At 41.1% G+C, this 13829-nt stretch overlaps 1 protein-coding gene across 1 annotated transcript in view; it reads left to right on the forward strand.

Moving 5' to 3' along the window:
* NOP58 (NOP58 ribonucleoprotein) overlaps nucleotides 1-13829 on the forward strand; it is a 31084-nt gene that overhangs the window by 6313 nt on the left and 10942 nt on the right. The window contains exons 2-10 of the mRNA XM_009890240.1: nucleotides 3025-3101; nucleotides 4859-4911; nucleotides 6831-6955; nucleotides 8014-8150; nucleotides 9383-9447; nucleotides 10518-10652; nucleotides 11532-11677; nucleotides 12632-12758; nucleotides 13433-13596. Coding sequence (XP_009888542.1) covers nucleotides 3025-3101; nucleotides 4859-4911; nucleotides 6831-6955; nucleotides 8014-8150; nucleotides 9383-9447; nucleotides 10518-10652; nucleotides 11532-11677; nucleotides 12632-12758; nucleotides 13433-13596 — 1029 coding nt within the window. The remainder of the gene's footprint in view (nucleotides 1-3024; nucleotides 3102-4858; nucleotides 4912-6830; nucleotides 6956-8013; nucleotides 8151-9382; nucleotides 9448-10517; nucleotides 10653-11531; nucleotides 11678-12631; nucleotides 12759-13432; nucleotides 13597-13829) is intronic.

Genomic DNA, 13829 nt, shown 5'->3' on the forward strand with positions numbered 1-13829 from the left:
CTCCCACCCGGGGGTGGATTTGGTAGGAGGGCGCGCAGGCGTGGCCGTGCTCCTTTTGGAGTCTGCGGGCTCGGGCGCGTTGACCACTTTTTCTTCCTGGCGGTGCCTTCCTGGCTGATGTTTCAGTAGAACCTCGTGGATGCAGGAAGGGGTGCGTGGGAGACAGGCGGCATGTTCCTAAAGTGGGGCGCAGGGTGCCTCGGTCTGAGCGGGTTTCCAGAAGCGGGGTTCGTCGGCTGGCTGAGCACACGGGCAGGGTGAGCCTGCCCGCAGGTGTAGCCCGTGGTCTGACTTCCCTCGCTCAGCTGAGGACGTGTGCTGGGAGGAACAGACCGCTTCACAGGGCTCTGCCGGCCTCCTTATGAGGTGGCTCGAAGGCTGCCGTTTCATGGTAGTTTGAACAAGTCTAAACTAGAGCTGCTGCAGTGCCGTGCTCCCCTCTGGCCTGTTCTCTAGCTGGAGTGTTGATGCCTGTACAGTTCCACCAGCTTGTTTGTAGACTTTGATCATAACACTTGTATTTTTCCCCCTCAGTCTTTTTTTTTCTGGGTTTAGCTTGTGTGAACACAAGTGCAGGTGCAAAGAGAGCAAGGCTGCTGGTTTCTTTTGCCCTAGCCCGCTGTAGAACTGCACCATTGGTGCTCTACAGAGCACTATGTTTACTTCACCTGTCCTGAAATTTTTCCTGCTCATTGGGGTGCAGCTGTGCAATTCAGGCAAGGAGGATTTCAAGACATAACCCTCAGGGAGAAGACAGAAATACTTCTAAAAGCAGATAGCTTCTGTTCTGTCCATGTCTCCCCTGCACACACACATACACACCTGGGGAATTATATATGTGAGTTCCCCATTTGTACCTGGGGAACTAACACATACGACAGTCTCCCTGAATGTTTTGCTTGCTGGATGTTCACACTGGTTGTTATCCCGCACCTTCCAAGTTACTAGAAAAAAAAAAAGTTACCTCTTGAGTAGGCTCAAAGCTCTTGTGCAGTGAGCCAAGGCCTTTTAGTCAGGAGGGGTTGAAAATAACCCATCTCTTCAATTCTGAAAGCAGGGTAGGCATAAAGCAAAGGTAGGAGGAGGGGCATAAAGAGGATGGAAGAAGTCTCTCTGCAGAAGTGCTGCCGCACTCCACTGAGGCGTGCGGTCTGGCTGTGATGTGGGTGCAAAGCGACTAGAGGGCACCAAGCGTCAAGGAGCAATATTCAAAGACTGCAAATGGTGTCTGGGTTGATTGAGAGAGGTCAAAGCTGTCTGCTGGAACTAAGCAGACGTAGTATTTTATTAAAATACATGTTTTAAGGCAGGCTCCAGTTTTCTATGCTGATTCTGTTTGCCAGATACAGTGAGCCCCAGCTGCAGTGCATATCTGCATGGCAAGGCTCTTAATCGCATCGCTTTCCTTTCCTAGACAGGGCAGCTGTTCAGCTGCAACCTTGTGTCATTTTTTCACTTGTATGTTTATTCTGTATCAAAATATTCTCTGTGGAGTTTAGCTTTTTTCTTTTTAAAGCAGTCTCTAAAGATTGTCACTGCTGGGTTTGGGGGGGGGTTGTTTGGGGAGATTTTTTGCTTTTTAGTTACTTGAAGGTTGGACAGAATTTGTGCTTCTGAATTTTGGGAGCAGTCATGGTCACCCACTTCCATTTTCAGCAGTGCCCATAGATGTCCGTTGCCAGCATAACTATGCTCTGCCTTTTTTCGTTGGTGATGGAGAACTTTTGTCCTCTGCAAGCTGGGTAGCTCTCGAGTATCTCCTGGTAGGTGTTGCTCCCGTCAGAGGAGCAAACAGTCTAAATAGTAAGGGCACATGGGGCATAACCAAACCATGACAGTCTTGGAGGACTTTTTCCAATGAGTCTTACTATCTTGCAGGACACAAAATATTCATGGGTGTGTAATTTCTATATACTATCAACCTTGATTTAGCAGCTTCGATGTCTTCATTTTCCTCTGTGCCCCTGGCTGTTTATACAGGCTGAAAATCCTGTAGGCCTTGGGATGGGAAAGATGAATTGGAGCAAAGAATCAGCAGGCTGAGGGAAGGAAGAGTTGCCCCGAGATTTTTCTGTGCCTCAGAGTCTTGTGGGAAATGACTTACTATCTTTATTTGCTTAGCTACTAATTGAAGACAACCTTCTTTGACCTAGGTTTAAAAATCTGCAAGGCACAAAATCTCCTAATCCCAAGAACAATTTCTGTACTGCACCAAGTCAAATTGCAGTTGTGTTGCGTTTGTCTTGTGGGGACAAAACCACAAGATTTTTGAGTGAGGTGTAAAGAACATAATGTTGTAAAGATCTTGACTGTACTGTTCCCCTGAGCACTTTTCTAGGAATTTGCAGTACACTTTGTGTTTTATGAAATGTGTGTAGGCTCTGGGGGTGTAATTGTTAATCTTGTGCTGTTTAAACACTGAGGGGGATCCCCTTTGTACAGAGATGGGATTAAGCCACTGCTGCTTCTTAAGTAATTCTTGGCTCAGTTGGTTACCAAGTTGTGGTGAAAAGTCGTCTTTATAGAAATGTTCTCTTTCTTCCCTGGGCTAGCTCAGACTGATGAAAATAACTTGTGGGATTGCTCCTTCCTCTTAGGTGTTCCAGACATGTTTTTATTTTCCCAAAGTAGTGGCAGGTTTGGTTTTGGGTCACTGGGGTTGTGAATGAGTCCTGCAGAAGAGGTGGAGCAAGCCCAGTTTTGATAAACAAGAAGAGTGTTTTGCTTTAATGTGCAGGTTCAGAAGGACCCAGCAATTATTGAGCAACTTCTGTAATTCAGTTGAAAGTAAAAACACTGTAATATTGTGTGTATGTTGGTAGGATAAAGCTGCTGAGAGAGATTGGTGAAACTGGAGAACACCAAAATTGAGTTTGTTGACTCGATTAGCATTAACTTCCAGTGGTTGTATACACTGTAAATCTGCTTTAGGCCTTTGCTGAATGCAAGGTTGAAGGTTGTTCAAAAGTGCTTTAAATATAGTTGTGTGATTTTTTTTTTGTGTTTGTTTTTTTTCTTCTACAGGTTCTGAATGAGAAAAAGCTCCAAGAAGTTGACAGTTTATGGAAAGAATTTGAAACTCCTGAAAAAGCCAACAAAATGTAAGCAGCTTTATGTGGGGATAGCAGCCTGGCTTTTGGAAGGACATGACTGCCTGTAGTTATGCAGATCTGAAGTTCAGAAGGAAGTATTGATTTTTATTTTTCAGTATTGTAAAACCTAGAAGCTATGAACAATGATAATGTGAAGTTAGATACTCAGAGAAACTTAAAATGGAATATCAAAGTGAAAGAAATAACTTTTTTTTTCCTTGCAGTGTAATTAAGCTGCAGTAGTCATTACCATGTGCCACTGAAGCAAAAAATTGAACAGTATTTTGAGGAGATCTGGATGCTTTGACAAGAACATCCAAGCTTGTAATGCTGGAACTGGCTGAAATGACAGGTTTTTGTGCTTACAGAAAATCCTTAAAAAAAAAAAAAAATATATATATATTAATTCAGCTGAAACTAAGAGCGTGTGAATCACTGTGAATTGAGTTAGTGTTGTTGCCCATGCCATCAGTGAGTGTTAGCACCACTGTGTAGCTGCAAGGGGATTGCTGTGTCCACTGACCAAGTTGGCCTTTCTAGCAAATTGCCCCAAAGCTGGGAACAACGGTGGATTCCTTCCAAGTCTGTCTAGGGTGTTTTTATTGGAAGATTTCTAATCGGCTTTGGTTATAATAGATACCTCTGAACAAGCTATGCCTTGTGATTTGGATTTATCCTGCTCTCTAACAGTATTTAGAGGAGAGGCCAGAATATCCCACATCTGCCTCCTTGTAGTGTTGTTAATCTTGTCTTGGAAACATCATCTTGGCTGCTTGCTAGACAGGACGTGGCCCTTAATGGATCTCTACTCTGATCAAAGTAATTCCTATCTCCTGCTTTTCTGTAAAGGCATCAGTATAAGCCTGGAGCTTCTGTTGGGCTCTGTGAATGCTTAACTGAAGCATTTAGCTTTATCTGTGACCTTGCTTCCTTTACAGATACTTGACTCACACAGAGCAGTGGTTAATCAAAACTGGGATTAGTCAAATGCCTGTCCCTGACAAGGAATTTACTGGATTGAGATAGCTTCTTAACTGTAACTCTAGATATCAACACCACAGACTATGTGAGGGGGAGAGAGAGAAGCTGGGCCTAAGGATCTGACACAATGTGGTTAAACACTGTCCATATGATTTTTTACTTTGGTCAGCAGTTAGGTCATGGAAGAATTTTCTGTTGTTTGTTTTAAGCTCAGCTCAGAACTTTTATTCTAACATCTAATTACAAGGAAGGACTTGAGGATTCATGGGCAATGAATCAGTTCAATTTTAAAGTCTTTGAAGATGGTTGACAAGCATGTTAAATCTGAACTGTGCAGGCTATGCATTCCACAGAGGCAGAAGGTTCCCTTTTGAAGATGAGTGGGAAGATGCCATCATCAGTCAATCAGCAGTGACACCTAGTTAATCAGGGTGCAGTGTTGAAATGTCAATGTATGATGTCTGTCTTTAAATATGAACTACAAAGCTAAAAGGGGGCTTAGGTTTTCTGGTTATGTTGGTCCTAGAAATACTAAATAAAAATTCCTTTCTTTTTATTTTTTTAATGAAGTTTGTGGGACCCAGTTGAGAAGTCGCATCAGACTCAGAGTTAACCAGCGGGTTTAATGTACTTCCTTCTGTTTGAGGATCTGGGTATTGATCTCTGCTCTCCTGCAGTCTTAGGGAGAAGAGGGAACTATAATAGCTGAGGCAGAAAGAAAGTAAAATGGTTCTAGCAGCTGGTTTATGTACACTCATTTACCCGCTTGTATTTTTCTTCTATAGAGTAAAGCTGAAACACTTTGAAAAATTTCAGGACACAACAGAAGCACTTGCTGGTAAGTGAGTTAACACCATTCTTAAAAAAAAAAAAAAAAACAAAAAAAAACCAAACAAAAAAAAACCCAACAAACCTCTTGTCATGCACTAGTTCACACATAACTTACCTCTGCCCCTGCTCCGTTTCTTTGCTTAGTTTTTAAATTACAAATTTTTCAAAGTCAGCTGTGTTTGTTGTTTTATGATGTCATCCATCCAGTCTATAGTGCAGTAGAGGTGTAATGAAGTCTATTTTTTTTTATGCCATGTTTATTTCCCAAGCAGCTCATAATGAGCACCATGTAGAAGGTTTTGACTAATGTATGCTGCCTGTTGTCAATGATGGATTCTTTTTGAAGCTGAATATAACTGATTTGAGTCAACATTTCGTCACTACCACTGAGACAACAGGCAGATATCAGAGTACATATATTATTACAACTGCCCTTGTTTTATGGGTGTATATTAAGCCTGTTTTTTTAGCCTAAAAAATACCTGTATTGCACTTAAAAGAAATTCAGGAGTTTAAACAAAATGGAAAACCTTGTATTCAATAATATTTACTAATTTAACACTTAAATGCTTGATGCTGTGGACTTGTTTGAACAGAAATGATAGAAGTTCTAGGTAATAATTCAGAAGTGGTGTAACTATTACTGCTGAATGTGGTGTATGACATCAGTAGGTGGATGTTCCAGGCTGCATTTACGACTAAAGAACGGATTTTCATATTCTGATGTGGTACAGCTAGCTTATAAAGGAAGCTAAGGGAACAAGAATGGAGATACTACCATCGTACATGAGATGCAAGTGAAACAACTGAGATTGAAGCTGCTGTGTATTCCTTTCCCTGGTGTATTTTTGGGGTTATGTTGCTTCTGCATAGGTTTAGATTCAGATAATTTGTAGTTAGGCTGATTAAAAAAAGAAAACAAAACAACACCCTCAACAAGAGACACACCCCCCCCCCCCCCCCCCCCCCCCCTTCTACTACTTTGCTTCACGTTTACTTATCTGTGAAATGGGAGAGGTTATTCCAGACTACCTATGTTCCATTTATTTTGAAGGGAAGACTACGTATGTGGCTGTTTTAAGTGGGTTAGGAGCTATTGACCAGCTTGAAAGGTAGAAACATATCTCCATTGTAGAAAGCTTGAGAAGAAACTCAGCACAGCACTTAGATTTTACCCTTACATTTCATTAAGGTTCTGGAAATCAAAAATCACTGGCTTCTGCTCGATTTACTGTGTTGAAGATGTTACATCAATCACAGAAGTTCAGTGGAGCACAGAGCTGACTCGCGAAGAGAGTTGTATAAGTGCCTTTTTAAAATATATTGTGTGGGATTGTAAAGCTTTTGCAGATCTATTAATACTTGAGAATGAAGAACATATCTTTAAAATTACTTACTCTACATGCTATATTAAAAAGTTCTGTGTCTGACTGCCCAGTCAGTGTGTTCGGCATCATTCTTTACTGGGCTTTAGATAGTACTTTATCATCATCAGAGGATGCAAATAAGTCATTATTCAATTTAGGATATCATGGTTGCTGACTGAGGGATGTGGAAAATGGTTCGTTAATTAAATGACACAAAATGTTGCCATGTAACCCTTCCTTCGGAAATGTTAAACATATATCTAAAGCATATGGCATAGTGTTTGTAGAGATCCTTAAACAAAATTTACAGAAATAGAACTGAAACCACATGGAGAAAGGAGAGGCAACTGGGAGAAGGGGTTTTGATTTAGGCCTCCAAAGGAGCAAGTATGTAATTTTCTTCTATTTCAATTTTAACCACTGCATGGCAAAGTAGTATTGCAGCTCAGACTGGAGCTACTGTGGGCAGTTACAATAAAAATACCAAGTTAGGAGTACTATTTTTACAGGCTTTAGGAGGGGAAAGAAACTGCATTTTTGGTCTTTTTGTTTTATACAGCATCCACAGCTCTTGTAGAAGGCAAGCTCAGCAAGAACTTGAAGAAAATTCTCAAGAAAATAGTGGCAAAAGATGCCCATGAACAGTTGGCTGTAGCGGATGCCAAACTTGGAGGTGTCATAAAGGTGATAACTGGTTTTGCCATTTTTCCTGTTGTCTCATGCTACTGAAATCTTACAGAATTTTTTCAGAGATTTTGCAATCATTAGCAATGGATTATGCTTCCAATGCTGTCTTTGAAGCATGGAAGATATCAGATCTTATGAGCAAATGTGTACTGCATGCATATTGGGAAGAAGTTGTCTTGAGTGCACAAGTGAATGATATGGTAAAAGTGCACTGAGGTGTTCAGGCAGGTTTGCTTGATTTCTCTCTTAAGTATTGGTTAGAAACCCAGCAGATTAAAAAATTAATTTCCCTAGTGATTCCATCCAGAAAAAGAGGGGGAGGGGAGAGGAACCAAACAAAAAATCAGCCAGGCAGACACGTTTATTCCTCACTAACCAATGCAGCAATCCTGGGGTGATTACTTACTGTCTTCTTGGGAGTACACACTGTTCTGCCTTCCTCAGTCTAAAGCAGTTGTGCACAACCTTCAGTCCTTGCCTACCAGAGGAAGGAAGAAGTACAGTAGAGGTGGACTGCTTTCTCCAGTGTCCCCTAGGTGTCAAGTACCAGTTTCCCATCTTGTGTCTGATTGCTCCCTGTTCCAGTGATTATTTTTTTTTTATTATTCTGATCACCTCCTAATGCTGTCTTAGGAGACTGGTGTAGGCTGCAAAATTAAGAGAATTTAGCATTAAAGTGAATAATACCAAGGACTTTGAACTAATTATTCAGTTTTGTTCTCTGAAAAAGACCCAAAGCCCCCAACCCTCTACCTCTGAATTTTCTCTCTGTGGCCAGACTGTTTCTAGTAAACTGCAAAATTTCGAGTCTTCAGTTCCAGTGTCTGCATAGCAGATAGAGCTTTAATTATAAATCTTCTCTTCAAACTTCAGTTGTTACTCTGCAGGGAACTGGGGGTATCGCTACCTTGAGCATCAAAGATAACTTAAAACTTGTGTGATCACAGGATTGCAGTGGGAAAACCAGATATAATGAGATAAGGCCACTGGAAGAAGGGCTTTAAAGGAATGTCATCGTTGTGCCTGACTTTGGAACATTGTTTTCCATCCTGCAGGACAAGCTGAATTTGAGTTGTATACACAGCCCAATGGTTACAGAGCTGATGAGAGGAATTCGCTCACAGATTGAAGGGCTTATTACAGGTCTCCCTTCTCGAGAGATGGCAGCTATGTGTCTGGGTCTGGCACACAGGTGAGTTCCTAAAGCAGCTCTATTTCATCCCATGTCTGTCCCACTCCCGTGTCCTTGGCTATGCTGTGTTGCTTAAAGTGTCTCCGAGTATGTGACTGGTTTGGGCCAGACTGGCCACTGAAAAAAATGACAGTGATGTGGTCTGATACCCTGTAAGTCAAGGCACATTTGTATCTGAAATCTTGTTTTATAAAGGAAGAGCTTTCCAGTTTGCACCTACACTTTAGGGAAAAGCTTTATCTTCACCCAAAGTTGAAGTTGATAGTTTTCCTTTGCATATTATGTACTTAAGGATTTGGTTTGAAATGTCTCTGTAGCAATCAAGTGGGTCATTTAAAACTCCATTACCACTGAGAAGCAAGGTGAACACCATGATTTGCTGATTTATGCCAGGATAAATATCCCTGTAATACATGATGTAAATGTTAAAGGCGGAGTTGTCTTCCCATCTTGCTACCACTGCCTTCTCGGTTTAGTGGAGCAGTACGTAACTACAAAGTTGTTGGGTCAGCATGCGGTCAAGCATTTGTTCATGAGTAACTTTCACTCCATATTCTGACATGAGCTTGTCCTGTCCATGAGCCATTGGCAAGTTAGCTACAGCAAAGCAGTTCTCTAATTCCTTAAAAATAGATGCATGTTTGCTTAGAAAATGGGCATTAATATTGAAAAAGGACTTTGAAGATGCAAGTTCTCACTGATATCAAGTGTCTTTTACTGTAGCATACTGAGACATTTTAAACTTGCATTAAAGCCAGATGGTAATCGACTTTCTCAGACAGTGAGAATCTGTTCCAGGAAGTTTCTTCTGTTGCTTTACATTAGAGTTGCTGATATTTGCTACTTGGTAGGTACAGTTTTGTGGATTGCCTCCAGCCGCTGCAGAACTGGAAGTGCCGTTGACCAAAACTTTGTGGGGAGCCATGCAGAAAGAAACCAACAGCCAATTTCCTGCCACAGTACTCGTGTTCAGTCAGCTGCACGTGGTACAGATAGCCATAACTTTCCCTTTCACTCTGGTTGCGGGTTATGTGCATGTACACGTGTCGGAGCTGTTGTGAAACTTGTGTCAGTGTGGCTTCTGGCCACATCTGAGAGCAGTCAGTGGCATAAAACTGAGTTGGTATGAATGAATGTAGGGACAGCTATATTCATGTAAAATGGGAGAAGGTGAGACATCCTCTGCAGTGGGATGTCAGGATGCTGATGAAACTGTATTTCTGTCTCCTCAGCCTTTCCCGATACAAGTTGAAATTCAGCCCAGACAAAGTAGATACCATGATTATCCAAGCAATTTGTAAGTATATTTAGAGCTTAAATTATTAATGGATTCAGCTTAGGATAGCTGACTTCTTTACATTGGTTACAGAAAAGAATGGCTGGGACAGGATTTTCTGACCACTTCGGGGAAGATACCCTATGCAAGATATGCATAGAGGGCAATGTAGAAATAGACTCTCATGTTAGGCTTGTAAAACCCATTGCAGTGCGTAATGCTGCATTCCATCTCTGTGCTTTCTTAATTAATGGTAAACAGGCTGAAATTGTAAACGCAGCTAGGAAAGCCTCATTTTTCCTTGAAGACATCCACATCATAATCGGCATGCTTGCTGTGAAGCAGTGGTGAGGAATCCCTTTTGGAATATTAATTCCCAGACTGTTGTCAATGATGAAATATAGTTAAGCTGAAATTAATGATTTAATTCAGTTTCTTCGTCACTACCACTGAGACAACAGATGGGAATGTTGGTATTGCATTAGTGGGAAATATTTTAGCCTTGGGCTCTGTAGCAATATATGCTGTGGGTGTTATACTCTTATGTTGTAAATCTGGTTATTGGTCATATCTGGTAAATGGTGAGCCTGTTAGATTTGTGTTAGGTAGGTTTATGTTATAAAGGCAACTAAAGGGCTTAATACAGTCTTTTAAATCAAATAATTGAATACAAGATCAGTTTCTCACCATTAAAACATTTTTCCTTAAAGTTAGGTTGCTAAGTTTTACATCAATCTTGTGTGTAGCACTTTGGCTGACTGAGAGGAAGAATAACTACCTGCTGCTCCCCTTCCAGGGGAATGTACTTTACAGCTGTTAAAGGAGTCTGTCTAAGGCAGTCCAAGTGATGAAATGTTCAGGCCACACTCATGGGAATTCTAATATTTCTGTAATACTGTGCCTGGGATTATGTAGTTCTCTGAAAAGTGAAAACTTCTAATGTACTGCAGCTTATGTTTCATTCCAGTCTTTATGGGATAAAGTACTTCAGTTTGTCTACCTTTACGCTATTTAAATTTGTTAATTTGAGTATGTTCCATTTTTATATTACCTTTTTAGAAAAAAAAAAAGTCCACTGTTCTTTCTCTTAGCACTTCTTGATGACTTGGACAAAGAACTGAATAACTACATCATGCGCTGCAGGGAATGGTATGGTTGGCACTTCCCTGAACTGGGCAAAATCATCACAGATAACCTAACATATTGTAAATGTGTGCGGAAAGTTGGTGAGTAATAAGGAGACATGAGCCTGGACAACGTTGCGTGTTCGTATGCAATGCATTAACGACACTGATTTGTAAACCAGCTACTCACTCATGACCCCATATACAATCTTGCCTTCAACAGCAGCATGAGTAGGGCCAGTAGAAAAGTAGTGTATGCCTGCATCTGTATGTTGATGCAATTTACCATTTTTAAGCTTAAGAGAAAGCTAATACCATATAACCAGTCAGTTCTTCATGGACCACCAGCATGTCGTCTTAGAATCACAATTAGTCAGCAGACCAGTTGGGAAATTAGTTGCCAAAAACTGATGTAAAGAGAATTGCTGCCTGTTTGTGGGTGTTCTTGGAGGCTACAACTGCTATAATTATTCATAAGAGCAGAAAGAATGACCGCTATAATATTTTGAACACTTGCTCACCTCTTAGGGATGTGGTTTGTATTGATGATTTTTATTTTGTTTTTTAATAATGAAATTCACAATCCAGAGAGACTTGTGGTTTTACGGGAGCTTTTTTCCCCAGTTGTAGGAAGAATTACATAGGTTTGGTTAGTGGTAAATGACTGCTCATTTCCTGGAATTGTTCCTTTGTAATCTTGTGACTGAGAATTTTGCAGCAAGCAACTACTGAAAAGGTGAAGTATGCAGTGTTACAGAATAAGGTGGTTTTTTTTCTAGTTTCAAATTTAATATTTCCAACTATTCTCAGCTAGTATAAACAAAGTCAAAACATTGACATATTTTGGGAGTTAGGATGACAGGAGACTTGACTAACTGTTGTTATTTTGGCCTTTTATTGTTGTCTGTTTCTGTGCCTTTTTTTTTTTTTACTACTTCATCTTGCCCCCAGCACAAACATGCTTTCTTCTGTACCCCACAGGAGACAGAACCAATTTTGCCTCCTCTGATGTTTCTGACATCCTACCAGAGGAGATCGAAGAGGAAGTGAAGGCTGCTGCTGAGATTTCCATGGGGACAGAAGTATCAGAAGAAGATATAAACAACATAATCCATCTCTGTGATCAGGTATATACACGTGGATGAATAGCAACAGGAACTCCACTTTAGTTAGCCATATCAGAGCCTTTTCTACCAAGGAGAGGTTTTCCCAGGGCGTTGTTAACACACTTGTGATGGCAGTGATGATACCTCTATTGTTGCTCTCCTGATGTACAGACGTGAGGGTGCACAGTCACTACCTCATCTGAGCCATCTCAGACTGTTGATGTCTGCACAGTCTTCCGAAAATGGCAGTCTTTCTTTTAGGTGGAATTTTGACATCCTTGTGCTTTTAAGTCCTTGAGGTAATGGTAGTGTATAGCCTCTCTTTAATCTGCCAGTTTTGAAGCTAGGTGATAAACCCTGGGTTAAAAGTGTAACACCAAGGCCCCAGAAGAGTTAGGAGCCCTATCCTGCTTTCATCTGGATTGTATGTGAACTCCTCCTGACTTCAGTTGTGCTAGTTGGATCCCTTTGTGACTTTACCAGGGAGTGGCAGGGTTAGTAGTTCCTGTTCTTGGTCTAGACCAGGCTGCTTTTTTATGTGCGTTCTAATTGTGTGTATTTGTATGGAACAAGTAAAGAGCATTTATCCCATTTCAAGAGAATGGTGGCAAAGATTTATGTGAAAACTGAATGTTCCAGGGTTTTGTCCTAAAGAAAATGCCCTTACTAAGTATTTTTGTTCTACTTCGCTGTCTTTGGCATGTTGTCAGCTCCTTTATCAGGAGCTTTGCTGAGAAAATAAGTTGCATAAGAGAATGAGCAATGCAGATCCAATATACTTCATGGATGGAGCTCTGCTGTGGGAGTATGCCCTATATAAAGCTTTCTATAACTCTGGCTAATGCTTGTCTGTGCATTTTGCATTTTGTTGGTCTCCTTCATAGGAATTCTCAGCACTTCCTCATTTCAATATATTTAGCCCTTAATATTTGTTGCTCAGCTAATACTGATTCCTGTAACCTAACTCTGTGCCAGGTGATTGAAATCTCTGAGTATCGGACACAGCTGTATGACTACCTGAAGAACAGAATGATGGCAATTGCTCCTAATCTCACCGTCATGGTGGGTGAACTGGTTGGAGCAAGGCTCATTGCTCATGCAGGTGGGTTACACTGATCAGTGTAAATAAAGCTTAGATAACCTCATCAGAGATTTTTCTGATGAGGAGCTGGTCAGCTAAAACCATTATGGAAGGCCCTGATGAACGTCTCATGGTAAAGCGAGGGGGAAGGCAGCTCTTGAGGAGTCTGAGAATACCAGCATGAGCTTGGTAGTAGTCTGTGATGACAAAGTTCTCAGTTGGCCTGAATTCTTTTTGGAATATGAGGGCAACTTAAGTCACTACCTCTTCTGAGACACTTACCAAGCCTCCTGCTGCTAGTCCTGTTACTTCTGAGGTAAAATGCTGACAAACTGGCATTAGGCTTTTATATTCAGACTGGCTAAAGGTAGCAGTATTGTTTCAGTTATCTATGCTGCAGTTCTGTGATGACACGTTCTTGCTGCCAGACTTTGTCAGGAGTAGGCATTACTCCAGTGGAACATGTTTTACTGAGTCAGCCTTCTTTCCTGTTGCTGAAATCAGACTAAGATAGAGTTAGTTGAAGCATGAAAGACTGAAATGGCTTACCTGTCCTTTAGGAAATAAACATGAAGCAGCTCTCATAGAAATAGATGGCTCTGAGCTTCCTACTTTTGAATAGTGTAGGAATCTAGCCTCCTGCTTCTCTAGCTGCTCCTCTGACAAATTACTATCACTGTGTCACCTCCTTCTAGGTTCCCTCTTGAATCTGGCAAAACATCCAGCTTCAACAGTTCAGTTACTGGGTGCTGAGAAGGCACTCTTCAGAGCACTGAAGACTAAACGGGACACACCTAAATTTGGCCTTATCTATCATGCTTCCCTAGTGGGACAAACCAATACCAAAAATAAAGGAAAGGTGAGTTGCAGAATTGTTTACCAGCTTGGCTTTTTCCGGAGCATGAATATCTGTTGATGTGATGGCTTGAGCTTCACAGTGAGGCTCTTTCCATGGCTTGCTTTACTATATTACTTTGTGGTTACGTGGAAAATGCCACTGTCCCACAAATCTTTGAATGCCATTCATTTCTGTTTGAAAAAGTGAATGGGACTGTCCGTTTGACACATCTGAGTAATAACAGATGCATTCCT

This window comes from Charadrius vociferus, unplaced genomic scaffold, assembly GCF_000708025.1.
Source record: "Charadrius vociferus isolate BGI_N301 unplaced genomic scaffold, ASM70802v2 scaffold147, whole genome shotgun sequence".
Taxonomy (NCBI): domain Eukaryota; kingdom Metazoa; phylum Chordata; class Aves; order Charadriiformes; family Charadriidae; genus Charadrius; species Charadrius vociferus.